This window comes from Onychomys torridus, chromosome 4 (genome assembly GCF_903995425.1).
Source record: "Onychomys torridus chromosome 4, mOncTor1.1, whole genome shotgun sequence".
Taxonomy (NCBI): Eukaryota; Metazoa; Chordata; class Mammalia; order Rodentia; family Cricetidae; genus Onychomys; species Onychomys torridus.
In genome coordinates this window covers 100,221,348-100,244,531 of record NC_050446.1, presented here as the reverse complement: position 1 = coordinate 100,244,531, position 23,184 = coordinate 100,221,348, and the positions used below count along the sequence as shown (strand labels likewise).

Genomic DNA, 23,184 nt, shown 5'->3' with positions numbered 1-23,184 from the left:
TCCTCCTAGAGCATTCCCCAGACCTGTAACCTCTACGAATACCTCCTCTATTAGACTCCTACCAGTCCTGCTCTGTGCACCATTTGTTTCTTACCAGGGGACTAACTGAGACACAAATAAGATGGAAGATGGTGAACTATCTCGAATCCACAGCCCACTGAATTCTTGTGCTTCTGAGGTTGTAAGAGCCACTTGCATAGTTGGTACTTAAAGACTCTAAGAAATGATGTTTTTCCTTTCAATCAAGATTCTGTCTCACTTTAGCAAGCGAACAAAACAACAACCAAATCTTATTGTTATGCTTCCCTAAAGTATATAAATACAAATATGGCCAGGACAGCTTAGACTACCAGGCAGAGTCGGGCACATGTGTTTTTCCCTCTATGCTAAAAGCACTGAACTCAGATAGCATTGTTAAAAATATACATACACTATTCTTTAAGGAGGGAAATAAAGACAGCCAAATTTAATTCTAAAAGCTCAAGTACTTATTTTTCTTTTACCTTTCTTTGCTTTTCCCTTAGGCAATTATATCAAGGGTCAAAAAACTACAGAAAAAGAATAAGCTTCACCAATCCTCCTTTAAAAAAAAAAAAAAAAGTGACGTTTTTGACTCAGTCTTCCCTCTGGAGAGTAGAGCCTTCCCTTCTCTGCATGCACTAACAGACGTTTAGATCCAGGGAACATTACCCTACCCTACCCCACAGAACCCGCAACCCATTCCTGGTGTGTGATGTGGAAACTCCTTCGGCCGTACCTCCTTGGCCTCTTGGCAGCAGCTTACAAGGCTGCCACTCACTTCACAAAGTATCGTCTCCCTTGTCTTGCTGTCCCTCCTTTCTGGTCCCCTCAGCAGACTGCCACAGTGCACATGCCTCACTCACTCTTGCTCCCCAGCACCGCGCCTTAGTCCTCTCCACCTTTCTACCTCCAATGCCTGTCTTCCCCCACTCCAGAGACTTCAAAGTCAGGAAAAGATGGACACTGTGCTCCAGGCCAGTATGCCAGCAGGAGGATTGGGAGTCTGGGAACAGCCTAAGACATCCTGTCTCAAACACTAGAGCTAATTGTATAATTGATGATCCTCAAAAGAACCTGACCGCCAGAGGTATTGCTTCACAACTGAGAAGTTCTATATACCTAGGTTGCTCAGGCCACAGTGCCATCTAGATCCCTACTCCCAGGCACCACACATAGCCAGGAACTTGAAAACAAAATCTTTGACTCTTTGTTGTCCTCTAACCTCACACCCAATCAATGCCCACGGCCTGCTGGTTCTGTCCAAGATGGACCTTAGGCTAAATATCCAATCCCTCCCATTCTCATGTGTCCCTCCTGCACACTAAGCCACCTCTTTAGTGCTAATAGTGTTACTTTCAGCTTTATAATATAGCTGTTGTGATCTTTCTAAGATGCAGACATAATCATGTTACTCCCTTCCTAAAATCAAACCCAGAAGTTGTTTCCCACTACTATCCAGATGAAGCTCAAATTACTCAACATCTCAGTATCTGGTCTCCAGTATGATCCATTCACTGTGGGTTCCAGCCCAAATGAGCGTCTTTTAGTTTCTCCAACAACCCGTGGTTATTTTCCTCTCACTGTGCCCCTTTCATCTGCTAACACCATTATCTGATGTAGTCCCATCGTCATACTCCCTGTCTTCCTTTCTTCAAAACATATTTTAGTAGTAGAGGTTGGGTGTAGTGGCACACAACTTTAACCCCAGCACTTGGGAAGTGGAGCCAGGTGGACCTCTGTGAGTCCGAGGCTGGCCTGATCTACATAGTGAGCTCCAGGACAGCCAGGGTTACTTAGAGAGACCCTGTCTCAAAACAAAACACAGTAGAATTTACTTTACCCATTGATCTATAGTCTGGGAAGTCCAAAATTAAGAGGCTCCATCTTGTCAAGGTACTGTTAGTGTTTCTTAGCTAACATCTGTAAGTCTTTAAGTCCTTGGTGTCTCAGCTCAGATATGCTCTCTGAATCTAGGTTAGACATGTCCCTCTATCACACTTCTTAACCACATCACATCCTCTTATAGTTGCTCTTTATCTGTATCTATTAAAATCATCATTAGCATAGTGAAGTAAGATCACATCTATTTAATTCATCCATACTACAGTATTCCCCAGCACCAAGTTGTCACTTAACAATAATGGTTAAATGTTTTGGTTTAGATATGAAACGTCCCCCCCAAAGACTTGTGTGTTGAGGGCTTTGGTACCCAGCTGGTGGTACTTTAGAGAAGTGACTGGATCATGAGGGTACTGACCAGATCAACAGACTAATGTATTAATTAGATTGATTAGTTCATGGCTGAATGAGCTATTAGGGCTGGTGCCTGGTAGAGGAAGTGAGTCACTGGGGGCATAAAATTGAAGGCTGTATCTTATCACCAATCTCCCTCCTTCTTTCCCTCCCTCCCTCCCTTCCTCCCTCCTTGTCTACCATGAACAGCTTTACTTTATCCTGCTCTTGTGCCCCATATTCTGCCATACACAGATGTACAACAATACAGCCAGTGAACTGTGAACTGTGAACTGAAATCACAGAAACTGAACTAACTGAGTCTTTTCTCCCTTAAATTGTTCATCTTGGGTATTTTGTTACAACAATGAGCAGACTAAAATAAATGATTACTAAACTATCAGATTAAAAGTTGTGCCAGAGGAGGCATAGTTCACATATAAATTTTTCTTTCTCTTCTCAAATAATACTGCAGTAAGCAAGCTAACTTTCCTATGAAACAAGCCTGTTTATAGCAAAGGGATTCTAAATCTTTGTTTTCTTCTTCATTCCTCCCTTTCCCATATATACAATTTTCTCTATAAAAATGTAAACACAAACTAGGAATACAGCTAGCTTTCTCCTGGTCTGCCTAACACCTAGTCTGTTCCCAGCCCACCTGTGGACTTCAGTTTACAAGCACAGGCTTAAAACAGTGGTTCGCAACCTGTGAGTGGTCATCGGATATCTTGCATATTTGACATTTACATTACAGTTCATAGCAGTAGCAAAATTACAGTTATGAAGTACCAACAAAAATAATTTTATGGTTGGGGGTCAGCACAACATGAGGAACTACATGAGGCCACAGCATTAGGAAAGTTGAGAACCACTGATTTAAAAGAGCCTGCAATGACCTTTCACTTGAAGCAGAACATCCAAGTACTAATTAAATCTTAGCACACCTGCTCTGAAGTGCAAAACCAGAAATTTATGCAAACTTGTAGCGGCATTCTGACCTCAGGTAGGATTCAAGTTTCCCTAAGGTATGCTTCCTCTTTGAAGGAATATTTTTGGAATTTATTTCAGTGACTAACCTACTGATATTAGGCATGCATTTGGTTCCTTTCTTATCTATTCCATATGCTTTATGCCCACTACCTGTCAATACTTAAGGTTTTAGGTGAAGAAAAAAAAGTACTGGCCCACTCACAAGGCCTAAAATGTCTTGCTCTGAATGTATCTTGTCAATAAGGAGACTTTTTAAAAATGACACCATTCTATTTAAGCTCCATATATAATCCAAGAACAGCTCACTACAGTCATACAGTCCTGTTAACTGGCTGTCTGGAGACTATTAGCAGCCCTACAAATGACCAACCATGGACAGAACATGATAGATTACAACACTTAAGACAGGTTTTCAACATCAAGGAAGACATTCTTTCTGATTTTGCAATGCAGACGCTGTCTCAGAGGTTTTGTGAGGTTAATGTCACAGACACTTACCTTGGATAGACTCATTCCCAGCACTGAGAGAGTCACTAAGCCAGCACAGCAGACCAGAGCACTGGAGCTGGAGAGGCCCGAACCTGGTGGTATATTTCCATCTACCAGGCAGTTCATTCCAGTCAACTTACTAAGACCAAAGTGTTCCTAAGAAAGAGCGAGCAACACACAGCAAGTCACTTCAGTGTTGGATTCAAGAGGCAGTAGAAACTTCTATCATTCCACAGAGGGAAGGAGGTCCACCAACAGACACAAAGTCATTGTAGGAACTGGTATAATTCAACACAGTAGGAGCTACCCATGCCATCTGATTGAATGACACTTGCCCAGAGGATGAGGCAAGCTGAAGATGACTTTTCATTTTGTTCAATGAAAAGTTACTGATTTGCTTCCTAAATTGCCTTGAATGACTTTTCTTTGAATATCACCTGATGTGAACAAGTACAGGAAAACTACAAGGCAACCAGAATTCAGGTTGTACAGCAAGGCAAGAACTCTCAGTTACCACTGAGTAGGTTGAGCTTTAGCCTGCCAATGTCTGGCATGAAGTCTAACCCAAAAGCAGATGTTTCCTGGTATTTGGCCTCAGGAGGCCCTCTGAAGAAAGGGGCTCCAACTCCATCAATTTCACTTTTCATGGAGAAAAAATGTAAGTACTGGGAGGTACTGGGAAGTACTGAGAGGTACTGGGAGGTTAAGAGACCTTCCTGGAGATCACACAAAGGACACTGAGAGACTCAAGACTGAGACTTTCCCAAAGTCTCACAAAGGATGCTGGGACTGAGACTCAGGACTGAATCCCAGTTGAGGACTTCACTGCTGTGGAAGCTGGGGCCAGCAGTGTCTCTACCTCTAAATGTCTGTTAGCTATATGAGGAGATTCAGAGTTTTGGGAGAGTTATGGATAGAATTTAGCCATCTGGTAGCTTTAAAGACAGCCAGATTAGAATGTAGGTGTAAACGATATTGAAGGCCCCAAAGGAGACAGGGAGATTTTCTACAAACAGGAAAGCCCAATTAATCCAGATTCTGGATTAAAGGTAGAAATCTCTAAGGTACTTGAACTGGTGTGTAAAACCAGATTTGGAGTGATATCATAATCTTTGTTTAGGATTAAAAATAAACCCAGCACTCCCTCCTCTTCAATAAGAACATGGACTTCTTCAGAAACTTCTCAAATAATTCAAGACCAAAGTATGAGAAACTATTACATTACCTAATTATGCATTTCATCATACATATTCTTCTAGGGAGAAATTTCAATAAGCAAGTTAGACTAGCCAAAGGAACTACAAAACGCTGCAAATAAAGACTGTTTTTGTCCTTAATTTTTTGTCCTTTTTTCTTCCTTGGCAAAAGTCATGCGCCACAAAAGACAAGAGTCAGATGTGCTTCCTGATTCCAAGTCATCTCAAACTCTTCCTTCCAGAAACAAACAAATTATACACTGAAGATGCGCTGTTGCCAACGCCCCTCCACACAGAAGAACATCAGGCAGCCCACTCCAAAGCAGCAGTCCTCAGGGAACGCTATACATTTCACCATAAACGATCCACAGAGTGTCTTGAATGTGAGTCATACTTACAAACTTAGCATGCAATGTTTAAGTTCAAAAGTCACAGCAGACTGAAAAACACAAATGGGTTGTGCCAAGTACTGTAATAGTTCTATCCCAAAAGGATAACATGTTCAATTTCACATAAACAGATTATCCCTTGGATCTTTCTAGTATTTTAATTTGAAGGTTTCTGGACTGGCTAACATTGAAATGACTTTTCTGCCAAAAGTTCATTGTACAAACCTGTGTTTTTGCACATAAGTTGTCAAACAAAAGAGGAAGGCTTTAAGCCCTTAAAAGGATCCAAAACAATGCAAGAAAACATAGATAGATAGATGATAGTTAGATGGATGGATAGATAGATAGATAGATAGATAGATAGATAGATAGATAGATAGATGACAGATAGACAGACAGACAGACAGACAGATAGACTATATGGTGCAAAAAGGCGTGTTATTTCAAGGAAGGTCAAATTGCATTTGCCTGACCAATGCTTCCAAATACTCTAATTCCCACTAATGTGGATGACAATCCAGATGATTTGAAGATTTAAAACAGGCCAATAACTTTTCCCAGAAGTTATTACCATGTGTCTGGAAAAAAAGACATTCTCAAGAAATGAATGCTGCACTCCTAGGCCAGACCTCCAAGGCAGAAGCACAGGACTACACATCCCAAGTTACTCTGATGGGCTTCTGTAACAACCATATCACTGAGTCCTAAGCTTCTCATAACAGTTTCAGATAGGACCTCCAGGCCACTTGGATCACAAATTCTCAAAATTTATTTATTTATATATAAATAAATAAATAAAACACAAAAGCATGTTTACTCATTTCTCTTGATTCACAAAGAGAAAAGGTCTAATTCTTAACATCCTTTATCGAGGATGTTACAAGAGTCACTACAGCTAAAATAATTATTGAGTAGATGTTAATTTTAAAAACAAAAGAGCTGGAGAGATGACTCAGTGACTAAGAGTATTTGTTGCTCTTCCAGAGGAGGACCTGGGTTCAATTCCAAGCACCACATGGTGGTTTACAACAGTCTGTAACTCCAGTCCCAAGGGATCTGATAACGTCTTCTGGTTTCTGTGGGTACCAGGCATGCATATGGTGCAGAAACATGCATGCAGGCAAAGCACCCACACACATAAAATAAAAATAGATGGATTTTTTTAATTGTTAAAAAGTAACATTAACACAAAAACAAACATACGAGTGGTTCTGAAAACAACAAGTTTTGGTTTTTCCATTTGTGCTTCATACATTCATAATTATGAGAAAAAGTGGAAACAGTCCATTGTCCTGTTCTTGCACACAGCACTGGGATTTGAAATTGCGATTAAATCGATGTCTCTAGGAAGGTACTTACATCATGCCTTTCCCTATATCCCTTTTAGTCTCACCTGCACAAGCAGGAACAAGGCCAGCTGCCATGCTCAAATGCCTAAGGGCTCCAGCGTCATGACATCCTTGCAACAGCTCTTCATGGAACAGCAGTGACATCATTTTACAGATAAAGCCAAGACTTGACTCAAATTAACAAAGCTGGACCAAGCCCACATTCAAACCCACGGCTATTCTAAGTCCCATTCCAGTACAACCCTGTATATCTCAAGAACAAAATGTAACTACTAGGACACTCTCTCTTCATGGCATATTATTGATGCATAACCAGTCAAATAGAAAATCATGACTTGCCCAGTACACGCAACTCAGAAACAATCATGATGCCTTCCCCACTCTCAGAAACAGAAGTCAGCAAAATACAAGAAGAGCATCAGTACTGAAAGGAGACCAAAAACATAACACAGTGAACCTGGAATAACATGAATATCATCTAGTAGGCTAGTAGGTGTCGATTTACCTGGATTCCTTTAAATCCACAAAGGAAGTAGTTGTGCCATAGAGGTTTGGTTTTGTCGATATGGATGTTATTAGAACTAGTACTGAAGTCTCTGGAAAAAAAAAAAAAAAGAAAGAAAGAGAAAAGAAAAGAAAACAAGACCCATTAATTTAAGTCTGTATGCCTTGAGAGACCAAAAAAAAAAAAAAAAAAAAAAAAAAAAAAAAATCAATGGCTGACTGCTGCCCTCTTGTGACAAAACAATGATACTGAGTATCTTCTATTTACTTACAATGTAGCTCAGCCTCCTGCAAACTGCTGCTAAGGTTGAGAGACAATGTTGTAGTGGCCTTATTGACTAGTCTATCTCTAACTGGCCCATTTTATTCCCAAAATCAGATAGGAAACAGCATACTTTAGCATAATCTACATCAATTTTCTCTTTCATGTCAGTCCTCATTCGCTGGTGTAAAAAACCACATAAGTTCATTATCCTCTGGGCCTGCTACTCAGCAGATGCCCTGTAGAAACAGTACTCAAAGCTTTCTTTACTGAGCGAGATGGCTCAGGGGGTAAGGTGGTTGTCATGTAATCCTAACAACTGGATCCCTAGAACCCACATAAAGAAAGACAGAATTGATTCTACAAAGTTGTTCCCTGACTTCCACACATGTGCCATAGAATGCATGCCATACATGCACATCACACACACACACACACACACACACACACACACACACACACACACACACACACGAGGAACAAGGTATAAAAGAAATCATGGAAATTTTAAAATACTGCATATGAGTTCCATGATAATGGTTTCATCAATGGATTTTACAGAGTGGGGATTTAATTTTAAAAGGTATTTATATAGACTGGAAGTATTACCTCATTATCACTACCAGATACATATTAACTCAAAGAAGAAACAGTAACCTTGTGTTAGAGAATTCCTGGTTCAGCACAGCAGTGGTCTGCTTCCCTGAATTACTCAGAAAATCCTAGCTCTCCATTCCTCAGTTCCTCCTGCCTACACATGCCTTCCCTAACACTTTGAGCTTCCTTCTTTCTTCATTTTCTGTTTTCTGAAATAGTTCAAGAAGCATCCGTACTGGCTCTTCTTTAAAGGTCTGGTAGAGTTCAGCAGTGAAAACTGGTAGGCCTGAACTATTTATAATATTTTTATTAATGCCTTGAGAATTTCATACAATATATTTTGATTATATTCACCTCCCCACGTATCTCCATAAGTCCTCCCAGATCCACCCCTACCTCCTCAATCCCAGCCATTTTATGTCCTCTGATGTTTTTTAATAACCCATCAAGTCCAGTTTGTGCTTCCCATTTATCCATTAGTATGAGGTCACCCACGGAGCACCGTCAACCTACCAAGGGCCATAGCTAAAGAAAACTTGCTTCCCCTGCCCCAGAAACCACCACCACAGTCCCTCAGCTAGGGGAAGGAACTTGCAGTCTCCTCTCTAGTCCATGCTAGAGTGTTGGCTGACTTCACCTTCCGCAAGCAAGCGCGGCTGCCGGCTGCCGTGTGCTCCTGACTGCAGCAGTCCCGTCACATCTAGAGGACAGTTTCGCTCCAGTCCTCCCCAACATCTAGCTCTTATGATCTTCCTGATCTCTCTTCTGCAATGGTCCCAAAGCCGTGGGTAGGGCAATGGTGACATGAATGTCCCATTTGTTGCTAGGTATCCCACCGGCACTTATTCTCTGCACGTGGACCAGCTGTGGGTGTCTGCAAGACCTGCAGTCCACTGTGGTGGGCATTGTGTTCCCTGAAATATTGTGTGTCCCCTGAAATAAACATATATGGGGTCAGAGAACAGACAGCCACTAGAACAAAGCCAAAAATGGTGGCTAGAAAATGGGAAGAGTAAGCCATAGCAGAAGCCGGGCAGTGGTGGAGCACGCCTTTAATCCCAGCATTGGGAGGCAGAGCTAGCCGGATCTCTGAGTTCAAGGCCACTTTAGAAACAGCTAAGCATGGTGACCCACACCTTTAATCCCAGAAACCCAGCCTTTAATCCCAAGGAGTAATGCAGAAAGTAGAAAGATATATAAGACGTGAAACCAAGCACCAGAGTTAGTTAAGCATTTGGATGGAGAAGTATTCAGGCTTTGGAGCAGCACAGTTCAGCTGAGAGCCATTGGGATGAGGACACAGAAGCTGCCAGCCTGAGGAAACAAGACCAGCTGAGGAACTGGTGAGGTGAGGAAACTGTGGCTTGTTCTGCTTCTCTGATCTTCCAGCATTCACCCCAATAACTGGCCTCGGGTTTGAGTTTCATTAATAAGAACACTTAAGATTCATACTACAGTCCACTATAGTTACCTCCGTAACATTTATACCACTACTGCACCCATGGGCACATCTTTCCACACCCGCAGTTCACAGGGCTCATGCCTGGGGAAGACTGTGAGTGACTAGTGTTCCCTAGCAGTCTGCATGGAATCTCCTCCTACCAGGAAAGTTAACCAACTGGGAGGTAGTTTCCTGGTTAGAATCAATGTTATTTCTTCACGTCTTATGATCGAAGTGTGTAGAGACTTCAGCAACAGGTCTCACCAAAACCTGGACTTCTACTAAATTGAAAACGTTTTTGTTTGGCTGAGGATTGTCTGGGGTTTGGGGTTGTTTTGTTTCTAGTTGTCGCTTGAACTTCGTTGCTTGTTTATCCATCTCCACAAGCTGCGGCTCTCATCTCAGTCTAATTTGGGTAGATAATACGCATCTAGAAACTCATTTCTTTCAGATTTTCCAACACCATAGACTATTAAGAGCTCTAAAGCACTTTACACCAATTTACTGAATTTCTTAGGTATCTACTGCAATGCCTTCCTGTTCATCTCTTTATTAATTTGGGCCTCCGGTCGCTTTCATTTGGCTAGTTTGGCTAACAGTTTATTGCTCCTGTCCATCTTTTCAAAGAACTCTTTGTTTCATTAATTCATTGTCTTTTTGAATTTTCACTTCATTAATTTCTGCCTTGATAATTATTTCTGTCCATCTACTGATGTTTGATTTGGCTTGTTTGTGTTCTTCCAAGGCCCTGGGATGAATTAAGTTAATCATTTGAGATCTGACTCTTTTCTATTTTATTTATTTATTCCCCTCTCCGTGTGTGTGTGTGTGTGTGTGTGTGTGTGTGTGTGTGTGTGTGTGTGTGTGTCCACATACCACAGCATGTATGTGGAGTCAGAAGACAGCTAATGGGAATCAGTTATCACCCTCCAATGCATGGGAGCATGGGAGATTGATCTCAGGCTGTCAGGTTTGACAGTACCTCATTTTTTCCACTAAACTATCTCACTGGCCCTTCTCAGATTTTAATATGTGCACTTATAGCATTAAACTTCCCTTTTAAACCACATTAATTAAAATCTGAGTGTACTGTGCTAGTTTGTATGGTAGTGATATCAAACACCTGTGATTGCTCTCCTAGTAAATCTCCCACTCAGAAGAATACGGAGAGCTTCTGGGTTGAGAAATTATTTTCTAAACTACACATTCATCTTCACCACATCCAAGTCCCACTTGAACAACACTGCAAATACTTCAACAAAAAGAATATAGCAGCAAAGAAAAAAAAAAAAAGCAAAATAGCACCAAACACATGAATCCCAATGCAGTAACATAAGAAACACACACACACACACACACACACACACACACACACACACACACACACGTGCACACAGAGTAAGATAACACCTCCAAAAAGCATTAACCCTACAGTAATGGCATCTGGTGTGAGTAAGATAAATGTTGGCAGAGTTTTGAGAAAATGAACACTTCTGTACTGTTTGCAGGAATGGTATTTGACTCAACCATTATGGAAAACAGAATGGTGTTTCTTCAAAGAATTCAAAACAGAACACAGAACGAGCATATGATCCAGGAATCCTTCTGCTTGGTATCCATACCCAAGGGAAATGAAATCAGTAGGAACATCTGCTATCCCCATGTTGGGTTACTCACAATAACTAAGATATTTAGAAACAGAATGACCGTATAAAGTGTGACAACTATGTCGTCTGTAATTTGAAAATCAAATATATAATATAATCATGTCTACTTAATCATGGATATAGTGTAAGAAATGTATCATTAGCCACTTTTGTCACTGTACAAACAATATAGAATATAAAGTACTTACACAGATGTAGATGGTTTAGCCTACTACACACATATACATTTGGGATAGTCACCACTACAAACCTACCTGACATGCTATTATTATACTTGTGGTTTGAATGAAAATGGCCCCCCGCAGTTTCATACATTTGCATGCTCAGTCCCCAGTTGATGATCTGTTTGGAAGGATTAGAAGGTGTGGCCTTGTTGGAGTATGTCTGGCCTTGGAGGAGGTGTGTCACTAGGGGTGGCTTTGAGGTTTCAAAATCCCATGCTAGGTCCAGTCAATCAAACAATCTCTCTCTGTCTCTCTCTGTATCTCTCTCTGTCTCTGTCTCTGTCTCTCTCTCTCTCTGTGTGTCTCTCTATCCCTCCCTCTGTCTCTCTCTCTCTCTCTCTCTCTCTGTCTCTTTTCTCCTCTCCCCCTCCCACTCTCTGTGACTGCTGCCTGTGGATTAGGATGTAAAGCTTTTAGCTACTTCTCCAGCACCAGGCCTGCTTGCTTGTCCCCAGGTTCCCTGCCATGATGATTATGGATTAATCCTCTGAAGTTGTAAGCAAGCCCCCAGTTAAATGGTTTCTTTTATACAAGCTGCCTTGGTCATGTGTCTCTCCCCAGCAACACAACAGTGGCTAAGACAATACTGAACACCATAGCTGACTGTAACACAGTGATGGTTTTTGTGTATCTGGACCTATCCAAACAGAAAAAGCTCAATAAACATATCATAAGTGTAAACAATTGAAACTAACACATTAATACAGGAAACACAACATAAGAGGAGTATGCAGGACAGAAAGTTGTGGTGAGTGAAAGAACATGAAGCCAAGAATATAACTGCACATGATTCTAGATTTTATAAACATACACATAAATGACATCACATTTATCTCAAAAGTTCCTTCTCTGATAAACTAACATTGCCTTCCTATAACTTGTTTTATTTATCAACATTTGAATTTTTGTAACTTTGACTCTTTTGTAGTAATTCTTTGCTCAAAATGCAAATGTTATAAACAGCAATAGTTTTTCAGCCCCACATATTCCCATAGGGCCATCATCCTATATGTGAGCCATCATTGACTAAAATACTGCTCTGTGGTACCAGACTGAACAAGCAAACCTTATGCAGAAAAAGCAAAGCTGGTTCAACATTGGAAAATCTACCAGAGTAATCCACCATATGTTTAAAGATGACCGTGAAGGGTTGGGGATTTAGCTCAGTGGTAGAGCACTTGCCTAGCAAGCGCAAGGCCCTGGGTTCGGTCCTCAGCTCTGGCAAAAAAAAAAAAAAAAAAAAAAAAGATGACCATGAAGACTGCACAGATATTTAATATAATTCAGTACACATAACTGACTTACTTAACGTTTTAGAAAATTAAACACTTAAACTTGACAAAAGATATGTTCTAGAAACATCCGTTACACCTTATACTGAGACTAAAGCTTTGAAGAAAACAGACAATATAACCTAAAATCATAGTGTAAACCTACTGAGGGTTATAGGTAAGTAAGCAATGTGCAAAATTTGACAAGAGAATTAGACAGTGCCATAGTAACAACGAGAAACAGATAGCATACATCTGACAGTCACCTCAGCAAATAATCAACACTTTCTGTGTAAGAGCAAAATTATTTTCATGTTTGCATAGCTTAATATTTAATAGTCGAGACAATGTCTAGTACATGACAACTCTTTTTTTTACACTTATTTATTCATTCATTCTTTCATTTACTTACTATGTATGTATGAGAAAAAGTGTGGGCATGCACGTGTCATGCCACAGTGTGGAAATCAGAGAACAACCTGCAGAACTCGGTTCTCTTCTGTCATGTGGGTTTCTAGAGGTCAGTTTCAGGTAAGGGCACTCAATACCCCTGAGCCATATTGCTTGCTAGTAAATGTTTCTCCAGTGAGTGTGCAAATGAACACAACAAAGAGAGAGAGAGAAGAGAGAAACAGAGAGAAAGAGAGAGAAGAGAGAGAGAGAGAGAGAGAGAGAGAGAGAGACTCCCTCCCCACCAGCCATCCTAATTACTCACGGATACAAGGGATTTGTATTGGCCAGTTGGAGAGTGTGTGTCTTCACAGGTTCCACAGCTATTAGCATGTCTTGTTCCACAGCCATGGGAAGAACAGAGTATCCACAGTAATCAATGTGCTCTCCTAGACAAAAGAGAAAGCAGGTTTTATCATCACTACTAGATGAAATAAAAGAAGCTCAACCTAGCTGTGTGAACAGCAGTTGCTGGAGAGAACCACAGCTTCGTTGAACCTTCAAGGCTGATTGCCCAAGTAGAAACTCAGTGACTAGAATCTGGAGAGTTCTAAGTCAGGTGATCTCATGCATCTTTTTTTTCCCCCTTAGAAGCCATTCATTATGTACTGCTTTATGTGACCTAGTATCCTTGTAGCTACTAGGTAAATCCTTCGGGTTACACAAGCAGACTGCCCAACCTTCATCAACCCAAGGCCAAGCGTATCATCAGGTAGCATCTGCCACGGGGAACTGAGAATTCTCTACCTTGCTATAACCTGCCTGCCTGATGTTTCCACCAATGTATCTAAAAAGTGTCTTGATGTGTGGTTTCCTTTTCTGTTAATATAAAACCTCATGAGAGTGTTCCATGTTAGATTATGAGGTGGAGTAAGTAAACTGTATTTGTATTTCCAAGCCATGGTCACTCATAATTGGTCCCAGAATAAATTTCTTATTCCCTTTCAGGTAAAAGCTGTGATTCTTGCATAGACAATTAACATACAGGAAAAAATATGACCCTGGCTTAATAAAAAGTCAAACACAATGGGCAGACAGATATTCAGTTTTCTTTTTACCAAACATTTTGAGCCAACTTTGGCTAGCCATGAGTAATTCATTTTTGTTCATTTGGAGGCTCCTTTTCATCTTAAGCTTGGTTTTCCATCTTCTAATTTGTTTTGTTTTGCTTTCTTTTTTAACATAATTTTTTATTGATTATTTGGAAATTTCACATAATGCACCTCAATCACGCTCACTTCTAGTCCTCTCTGGTCTAGCTGCTCCCCCATCTCTATGACCTCTCCAAAACAAAAGAAGAAAAAAAGAAAAAGAAAACAAAAAAAACATACCAAGTCCAATTTGTGTTGCTCATATACTCAACTGGTACATAGTCAAACAACTCCCAGTGGCCAGCCCCTTAAAGAAACTGAGTCCTTTCCTATGCCCAGTCCCCCAGAAGCAATCAACACTACACTACAGCATCCCTATCACTATTTTTTAAGAGTTCTCTTCAATGGCTTTCTGTCTAGACTGTTTCTTGGGGGGTGGGGGGCAGAGGGAGAGAGAAACCTTCTATGTCTCATTCTCAACTGTGAGTCTGCAGTTATCAATACCACTCACTGCAAAAGAAGCTTCCTTGTCCTTTATAACCAGCAGCAGCACAGATCATGGACTTCCACATGGTTTCTGACTACAGCAAGGGCCATGACATCAACATGGCTTCAGGTGGCACCACAGTCCACGGACATCCCCACAGCCTTCAGTGGTAACATGGCCACAGAAATCAACACAGACCCCAACTGCTGCCAGAGCACAGACATCAACATAGTCTCTGGCAGCAACACAACCCACAGATATCAACTTGGCTTCAGATGGCACCACGGACCACAGACATCTCCATGGCCTTTGGTGGTAACATAGACTATGGACATCAACATGGCTCCTGGCCACAGCAGGGTCACAGACACCAACAAGGCTCTCAGCAGCTGCATAGACCCCAGACATCAACATGGCCTCCAGTGGCAACATGAACCATGGACACTAGCGTCGCCCATGGTGGCAGCACAGACCACTGACATCCCCACGGCCTTCAGAAGTAACATGGGCCACAGACATCAACATGGCCTTCGGTGATAACCCAGACCAGGGACATCAACATGGCCTCCCATGGGAATACAGACCACAGACATCCATACATCCTTCAGCCACAGCAAGGACCACAGACACTATCATGGCCCTCAACAGCAGCACAAGCCATGTACTTCAACATGGATTCAGGTGGCAGCATAGTCTGTGAACGTCTCTTTGGTTGAAACATGGGCCATGGACATCAACATGGGCCCCAGCAGCAACAGCACAGACCCCGGACAGCAACATGGACTCCAGTGGTAAGGGGAACCATGGACACTCACATGGCCTGCAGTGGCAGCACAGGCCACAGACATAGAGATAGACATGGCCTCAGCTGTGGTGATATTGTGTTCCCCAATATATTGTGCACTCTAGTAAATTTATCTGGGGTCAGAGAACAGAACAGTCACTAGACAGACATAGAGCCCAGAAAATGGTGGCACACACACCTTTAATCCTAGCATTCAGAAGGCAGAGATCTGTCTGGATCTCTGTGAGTTCAAAGCCACACTGGAAACAACCAGCCATGGTTACACACACCTTTAATCCCAGAAAGTGATGGCAGGAATCAGAAAGGTATATAAGGTGTGAGGACTAGGAATTAGAGCTGGTTAAGCTTTTAGGCTTTTAGAAGCAGTTCAGCTGAGATTCATTCCAGATAAGAGGCTTCCAGTTTGAAGAAACAGGATCAGCTGAGAAGCTGGTGAGATGAGGTTAGCTGTGGCCTGTTCTGTCTCTCTGATCCTTCAGCGTTCACCCCAATACCTGGTCCTGAGTTTGATTTTATTAATAAGACCTTTTAAGATTCCTGTTACACTCAGGTGCTTTTTAATTTACAACAATCATTTTCCAAATTTATGTCATGTGACTATAAAGTATCAAGCTGATTAATATCTCAATGTAGATAAGAAGCTATTTATTTTCTGGTACAGACTTATATAGCTCATTGTTCCCTTGGCAGATAATAACCAGTGAGGAAACATGAAATCAGCAGGTGACAATTCAGCTGCACAATTCTATTTTTACTCCATATCTTGGTATAGCGGACAAGGCCTTTACTTCTGCATTGATATTCTTTATAGAACGGGATTATAAGGGCCTTTTATGGATTAAAATGACAGGTGAAGAACTAACTTATCGAGTCATATTTCTATCCAGTTATCAAGAGGACAGCAGTATGAGTCAGGTAGAAATACATATTTGAATACGTGGGTAGGCCTCTGTTCTTCTGGAAGGCTCTTATAGCATGGGTGGCCGCCTACTGAGAGTGAAGATGGTTTCCTTTGACAAAATGTATTTAAAAGAAGAAAAGCCCCCACCCTGGGTGAGGGTCATGGAGGGAGCAGGACCACTGGGGATGACAGAAATTATTATTAGCTCCTCAATGTGTTAACAACCCCCCGCCTCGTGCTTTTAACAGAGACTGAGATTCATTTTGTCCCCAGCCATGTTTCACTAACACTGGAGTCACACCCCACACACTTTACTGAATAAGGATAAGAATTCTCTGTTAGGAAAACCCCACCCCACACAAGGGGAGCTTGGCTGTGCTCTGAGGACCCTGCTTCTGTGGATTCTCTAGCAGAGAGGAGCTGACATCTACTGCCCACCTTCTGGGCCACTTTCCTGTTCTCTGTTCTTCTGAGGCTCAGCCACATTTTCTCCTCACTGTTTTCCTCTGTGGACCTTTAGGACATTAAAGAGCTCAGAACCTGTCTGCAGCCCCCTCTCCATCCCAATCCCACAGTAACCCTGACGACATCCAGACAAATCGAAGCCCAAGCGATCCTACCCCTGACCACCTTCCCCCATGACCCTCCACCCAATAATTGCCTAGCTCCCAGCACCTCCCACCTTTATCAAGCTCTTATAAACTTGAAGCTCCCCATCCTGCCTGTCTCTCTGCCCCACGCTGCCTTCTCATCTCCATCTGTAGGTTCCTCTTCCCTTCCTTCCCTTCGCCACCCAGCACAGATGCCACCTTTTATTGTTTCACCAGCCCTCCTGCCCATTCTATCAAATTATCTGTCCCATGTCATCCTCTGTGAACTCTCATTCAACAAAGCCCTAAACCTACCTCACAAAAACATACCTTACACTAGCTGAGGCAGGGAAATGCAAGATCTCTGAGTTGGTGCACAGTCCACAAGTTTGCCTTAACCCAGATCTCAGTGCTTTCCAGCAAATGGGCTTTTTTTTTGGCCACTCAGTCTCCATTTCTTCCCATTTACATTGTTTCTTCCCCTTCCTTAAAATCCCAGCCCTCCTCACAGAAACATCCTCAATCCTCTGCTCACAATTATACGTAACTGACATCAAGGTGCATCCTTGTTTTCCTGGCCTCCCGTTAAAAGGGTTGAAGATGCCGGTGCCCTGTGCTCCAGACATCAGCCTTCCTGCCTTTGCAAGTGTTCCCCTCCACCAGGTACTCCCTTCTCAATTATGGGCAATCTCTCCCTCTCCATTGATCTTCTCCCATCCCACTGGCCATTCTCAAATATTCCGTGAAATTTTTAAATCCTCTATTATTTGCTTCAAAATAAAAAGCATGGTCTGAGTTGACAGTGGAAGCTGGTTGGCTAATAAGTGCTTTGTATTTTTCAGTTACTTGTTTTATAAGCTTGCGGTTCCCATTATAATAGCGTTTCTGAATCTTCCATGGACCCTGGACTTTTCTCAGCTCCCCATACATTTCCTCATGACAAGTCTTTCTCATCCTAGCGGTCATGACTTACAACATCCCTGCACACATCTCCAGTTCCTCCACACACTGCATCCCCTTATCAAAAATTCAAGATGCATATATTTAGCTTAAGCATCTTTGTTCAAACAGAACTTTATGGAGGTTTGAAATGTGGAGAAAAGACCAACAAGAGGCAGGCACCTCTGGTTGAGCTTTTGCATGGCTGGCACTCCCCCTCGACAGCAGTCCCTGCACAGACTGCAACCAAGCCCTAAGTTCCACTGACACAGCCTGAAGATGACAGAGTGTCAAGGGGCTCTCACACCTGCCATTAGACTGTGGGTTCCCAGAGCAGCTACTACACAGCACATAAACAGTGCATCTCTGACTGAGAGCCAAGTAAAGGACTTCCTTCTGATAAAATTGTGCGCAATGATCTACGCCCCACTTGACATACATTTTTGTTCTTCATTTTGTTTCGGTTTTTCAAGACAGGGTTTCAGCTGGCTCTCCTGGAACTCTCCTTGTAGACCAGGCTGGCCTGGAACTCATGGAGATCTACCTGCCTCTGCCTCCCAAGTGCTGGGATTAAAGGCGTGTGCCACCACTTGACCTGTGTGTAGCAAGCTCTTGATATACTTTTCCTTGGCTTCCAAAGTACCACTTAAGATAGTTAATTTCAAGTATGGACTTGATTTATAGATATCTACATTGCTGGAAATTATTATTTCTGGGTGTACCTGTTAAGTTTTTTTTTTCTTTTCAAATGGAAGTAGTGTGCATGCGTCTTATATTGCTGTTTTTCTAATACATCTTTCCCATTTCTCAATTTTCCTCCTTCCTATCTATCTAGCCTTTCATGCTCACACTATAGGATGCCCTGTCTGCTCTTCTGTTGAAAATCTCTGCCTCAAAGCAGGGTAACTGTCCAAAACATCAGACAGGAACAGAAGTAAAAACTGGAAATAACTTTATACACAGTTAAAGAAAACTGTTAAGTAAATTATAAAACACCATCTTAGTAGGTTATCACAGACATTAAAATACTAACCTCTTTAGAAACATAGAAAAATATTTGTGATATATTAAACACAAAAGGATGAGCTGGTATACAATCTAAAATCATATCAGTCATTACACATTTATGAAGGTAGATTGTACATAAAATTGCTAAAATCTGCTACTTAACACTAAAATAGAGGAAATTACAAAGCATCTCCCTGCATAAACAAAAGCAAAATACAAATATACCCAATAAACCTGGAAAATCCAGACCACCAGGGGAGGGGGAAAAAAATCAAAAGTAGTAATTCAGAATACCTATTATGTTGACTCTTCCTGGGGCTCGAACATAAAACTTGGGTGTGGAGCCAAATTTAGAGTTAAACATCTCTTTCAGCTTCAACAATCTGAAAAACAAGAGTGGACTATCTCAAGATAGCACATATCAGAAAATCCTTGCAGGCTGAGTGACAGTGACAGGGTGTACCAGCGTGTGTGAAAGGAGGGTCAGTCCCTTAGCACTGCAGGCCACACACACACACACACACACACACACACACACACACACACACACATACACACCACCAAAGATCAAATGGATGTAGCTAATAGAAAACTCTTCCTTCCATTGTGAAGAATCTATATTTTTTTCAGTGATAATGAAGAACATTTTTTTTGTTAGGGGTGGGGCTTGAGAAAGTGCTTCTCGGCATAGCTGTGGCTGTCCTGGAAGTGGCTCTGTAGGCCAAGCTGGCCTTGAACTCACAGAGACCTGCCTGTTTATGCCTCAGGAGTGCTGGGATTAAAGGTGTGTGTCACCACGGCACAGCTGGAAGAACATCTTTATAGTGAAGAAGCAGCTTGAAATCAGGGTCAGCAGGGCCACAGCCTGTAAAGCCTGGACACCTTCTACCCTCTGGTGGTAGCTCTTGGGCCTTAGTGTTCTTGGCTTATAGCCACATCCCTCCAATCTCTGCCCCAGTTGCCACAGGCATTCTCCCTTCAGGGCTGTACCTCTTCCAATTTTTCTTCTCATACCTGCAAAGAATCAAGTCCAAATGAAGTTCCATTCTGTGGACCAAAGTAAGCTTGAGTTCCAGGAGTTACCCCTCAACCCAGTACAGGCATTGATAATTATAGTGGGTGTCAGGAGTCACAGTTCTATTCCAGTGGAGTCTGTAATTCATTGTCAACGTTTAGCAAATATTTCTCCTGTTCTCTAAAATTGGAGAACTAAACATTCCTCTTGGGTACCATTCAGATCCAAAATTCTTATAGCAGATTTAATTACTCACCATTGTCAAATCATCCCAAATCTTTCAGTAGTCCCCATACCATACTGCTCAAGTAATAACACCAGTTACAATAAACATTAAGTAGGGGCCATCGTATTCAAAAGTTGAATGATTGTTCTTAGAGACTAATTTGTTGAAAAAAAACCAGAAATATACACACACACACACACACACACACACACACACACACCCTGCATGAGTGAATAGAACTACTCCCAGAAGCCATAGGTTTATTAAGTGAAAATTCCATTGCCAGGAGCAGGCTATCTCCCTAGGAGTTGGTGGTCAGGGAGGCCCCTGAGACTTCCAAACAACACAGGCTTCTATAACTGCCGTTTGTTCCCCACCAAAACTGCAGGGTAAGACCCTGTTGCTGAAGACATCATATGGCCTGGTGCAGGGCATAGAAAAAAATCAAGACAGAAGTGGCCTGAAAACTTGCTCCTTGTTGGGGGTGGGGGGCTGTGGTTAACAGTCTTACCCGGCTGTAGACCCTGTATACAACAATACTGGCCAACCAGGGGAGATGTGCATTCTAGTGCTGTGGTGGGAATAGGAAGGTTCAAGAAAGGGTGACAGAGGGAAGATGAATATAATCAAAAAACATTATGTAGATGTATGAAAATGTCATAAAGAAAACCACTATTTATAATTGATGTATGCTAATAAAAAACATTTTTTTAATCCTTAACATGCTAGATAATAAGGTAATGTCTTTCACTTAACAAAAAGTATTCACCAGAACCAATGAACTTCATATTTGATGGCAAAATATCAGAAGTATTCTCACTAAAGCTTTTCTGAGGCTGGATGGCTCATCAACTAAAGGCACTTCCAGAGGACCCAGGTTCAATTCCCAAAACCCACATGGCAGCTCACAACCATCTGTAACTCCAGTTCAGGGTCCTCTTCTGACCTCCACAAGCATGTACGTGGTGCACATGTAAACATGCAGGCCAAACATTCATACACATAAAATAAATATTTTCTAAAGCTTTTCCATTAGCTGGGTGGTGGTGGCACACACCTTTAATCCCAGCACTTGGGAGGCAGAGGCAGGTGGATCTCTGTGAGTTCGAGGCCAGCCTGGTCTACAAAGCAAGTTCCCAGACAGCCAGGACTGCACAGAAAGATTCTGTCTCGAAGGAGAAGGAGGAGAAAGAGGAGGAAGAGGAAGAGGAGAAGGAGGAGAAGGAGAAAGAAAGAAAGAAAGAAAGAAAGAAAGAAAGAAAGAAAGAAAGAAAGAAAGAAAGAAAGAACAAAAAGGGGCACAGAAAGAGAGGTGAAAAACACTTATTTGAGATGTCCAAAATGAACAAATCTGAAAGGAAAAAGGAAAAAAAATCGATCAGTAGATGCTGAAGAAGGGAAAGGTGAAGTATAAGGGGTGATATGTATGCTTGTGTGAAGAAAATCTAAATTTAATTGTGGTGATGGTTGCACAACTCTGTGAATCCACTTCATTGCTAACTTTTTAAAGTGTGTGTGTGTGTGTGTGTGTGTGTGTGTGTGTGTGTGTGTGTTTTCAAGGACACATGAATGCCGCAGCACGCGCCTGAAGGTCAGAAGACACCAGGAGTCAGCTCTCTTCTTCCACATTGATGAGCTCTTGGTACTGATTTCAGGCGGTCACGCTCACATGGAAATACTTTTGTTCATTAAACCAGTTCATGGTTAAAATGAATGGATTGATTACATGGTATTCGAAGTCAGTAAAGTTATTACAAGAAATAATAACCTAGCAGTTTTTATTCATTTGTTTTTGGGTTACTTCAGGCAAGGTCTCATGTGGCCGACGGTGCGCCCACTCACTAGCGAAGGATGACCTCAAATTTCCTATTCTCCTGTCTCTAACTCTGATATGCCACCACAGGGGTTCACACAGTTCTGGAAGTCAAACCCAAGGTTTCATGAATGAGGCTAGCACTCCATAGCTGAGCTGCTTCCCCAGATTTTGCTTTTGTTTTGGGGGATGTGGTGGTCCAAATGAGAATGGCTCCCGTAGGCTCCTGTTTGAATACTGGATCCCCAGTTGGTGGACCTGTTCAGGAAGGATTAGGAGGTGTGGCCTTGATGAAGATGTGCCATTGCGAGTGATCTCTCTCAGCCACTGTTCCAGTGCCTGCCTGCCTGCCTGCCAGCCACCATGCTCTCCACTATGATGGCCATGGACTCACCCTCTAAAACGGTAAGCCCCCAAATAAGCTTTTCTTCAATAATTTCACTGGACCATGGTGTCTCTTCACAGCAATACAAAAGTAACTAAAACAGGCCACAGGGTCTCATTTGCTCCAGGCTGGCTTTCAATCTGTGGTGACCCTTCTACATCTCCCTCCAGTTACTGGGATTACAGGCATGCATCATCATGCCTTGTCAGCCTAACAATTTAAAACTTAAAGAAAAGAGATATCTTTGCACAGAAAGCCAGAAGTGAAACTTGAAGTTTGACAGTATAGACAAAAAGCGTGAGTTAAATGAAGATGGAATGTACTTAGTTCTCTTACTTCTCCCTGAGTTTTTTAATGATGAAAATCAAATGCAGGTACTTGGGCATGCTAGGGAAGTATGCTACCACCAAGCTACAACTCCAGACTTCTCAAATTTGCTTTTTATACCAAGAGAGTAAAAAGCCAGGTGATGGTGGTACACACCTTTAATCCTTTAATTCCAGCACTTGGGAGGCAAAGACAGGTAGATCTCACTGAGTTCCAGGCCAGCCTGGTCTACACTGAGAGAAACCTTGTCTTGAAAAACCAAGGGGGGGTGGGTAGTGGAATTATCTGATTAAAACATACAATGTAGTTGCCTGTCTTTACTCAGAGGATCTGGTTTCCTGTGAAATTGAAGGTATCTTGAACAAAGATCAGGAGTTGCACAAGAATCCAGGTTGACCTGAAGGTACTAATGAATTGCACCATGTGACCACTTAGATTTGTAGATTACACTATCTAGATTTAATAAATCTCACCCATTCTAAAATAGGATGCTTCAAAAAAATTCCTGCAAAACA

The 23,184-nt window shown here is 41.9% G+C and overlaps 1 protein-coding gene across 1 annotated transcript in view; it reads right to left on the bottom strand.

Moving 5' to 3' along the window:
- Galk2 (galactokinase 2) overlaps window positions 1-23,184 on the bottom strand; it is a 109,603-nt gene that overhangs the window by 84,342 nt on the left and 2,077 nt on the right. Inside the window, exons 2-5 of the mRNA XM_036185838.1 lie at window positions 19,198-19,286; window positions 13,348-13,471; window positions 7,172-7,262; window positions 3,742-3,888 (exon numbers count right to left, since the gene is read on the bottom strand). Of these exons, the coding sequence (XP_036041731.1) occupies window positions 3,742-3,888; window positions 7,172-7,262; window positions 13,348-13,471; window positions 19,198-19,286 (451 nt within the window). The remainder of the gene's footprint in view (window positions 1-3,741; window positions 3,889-7,171; window positions 7,263-13,347; window positions 13,472-19,197; window positions 19,287-23,184) is intronic.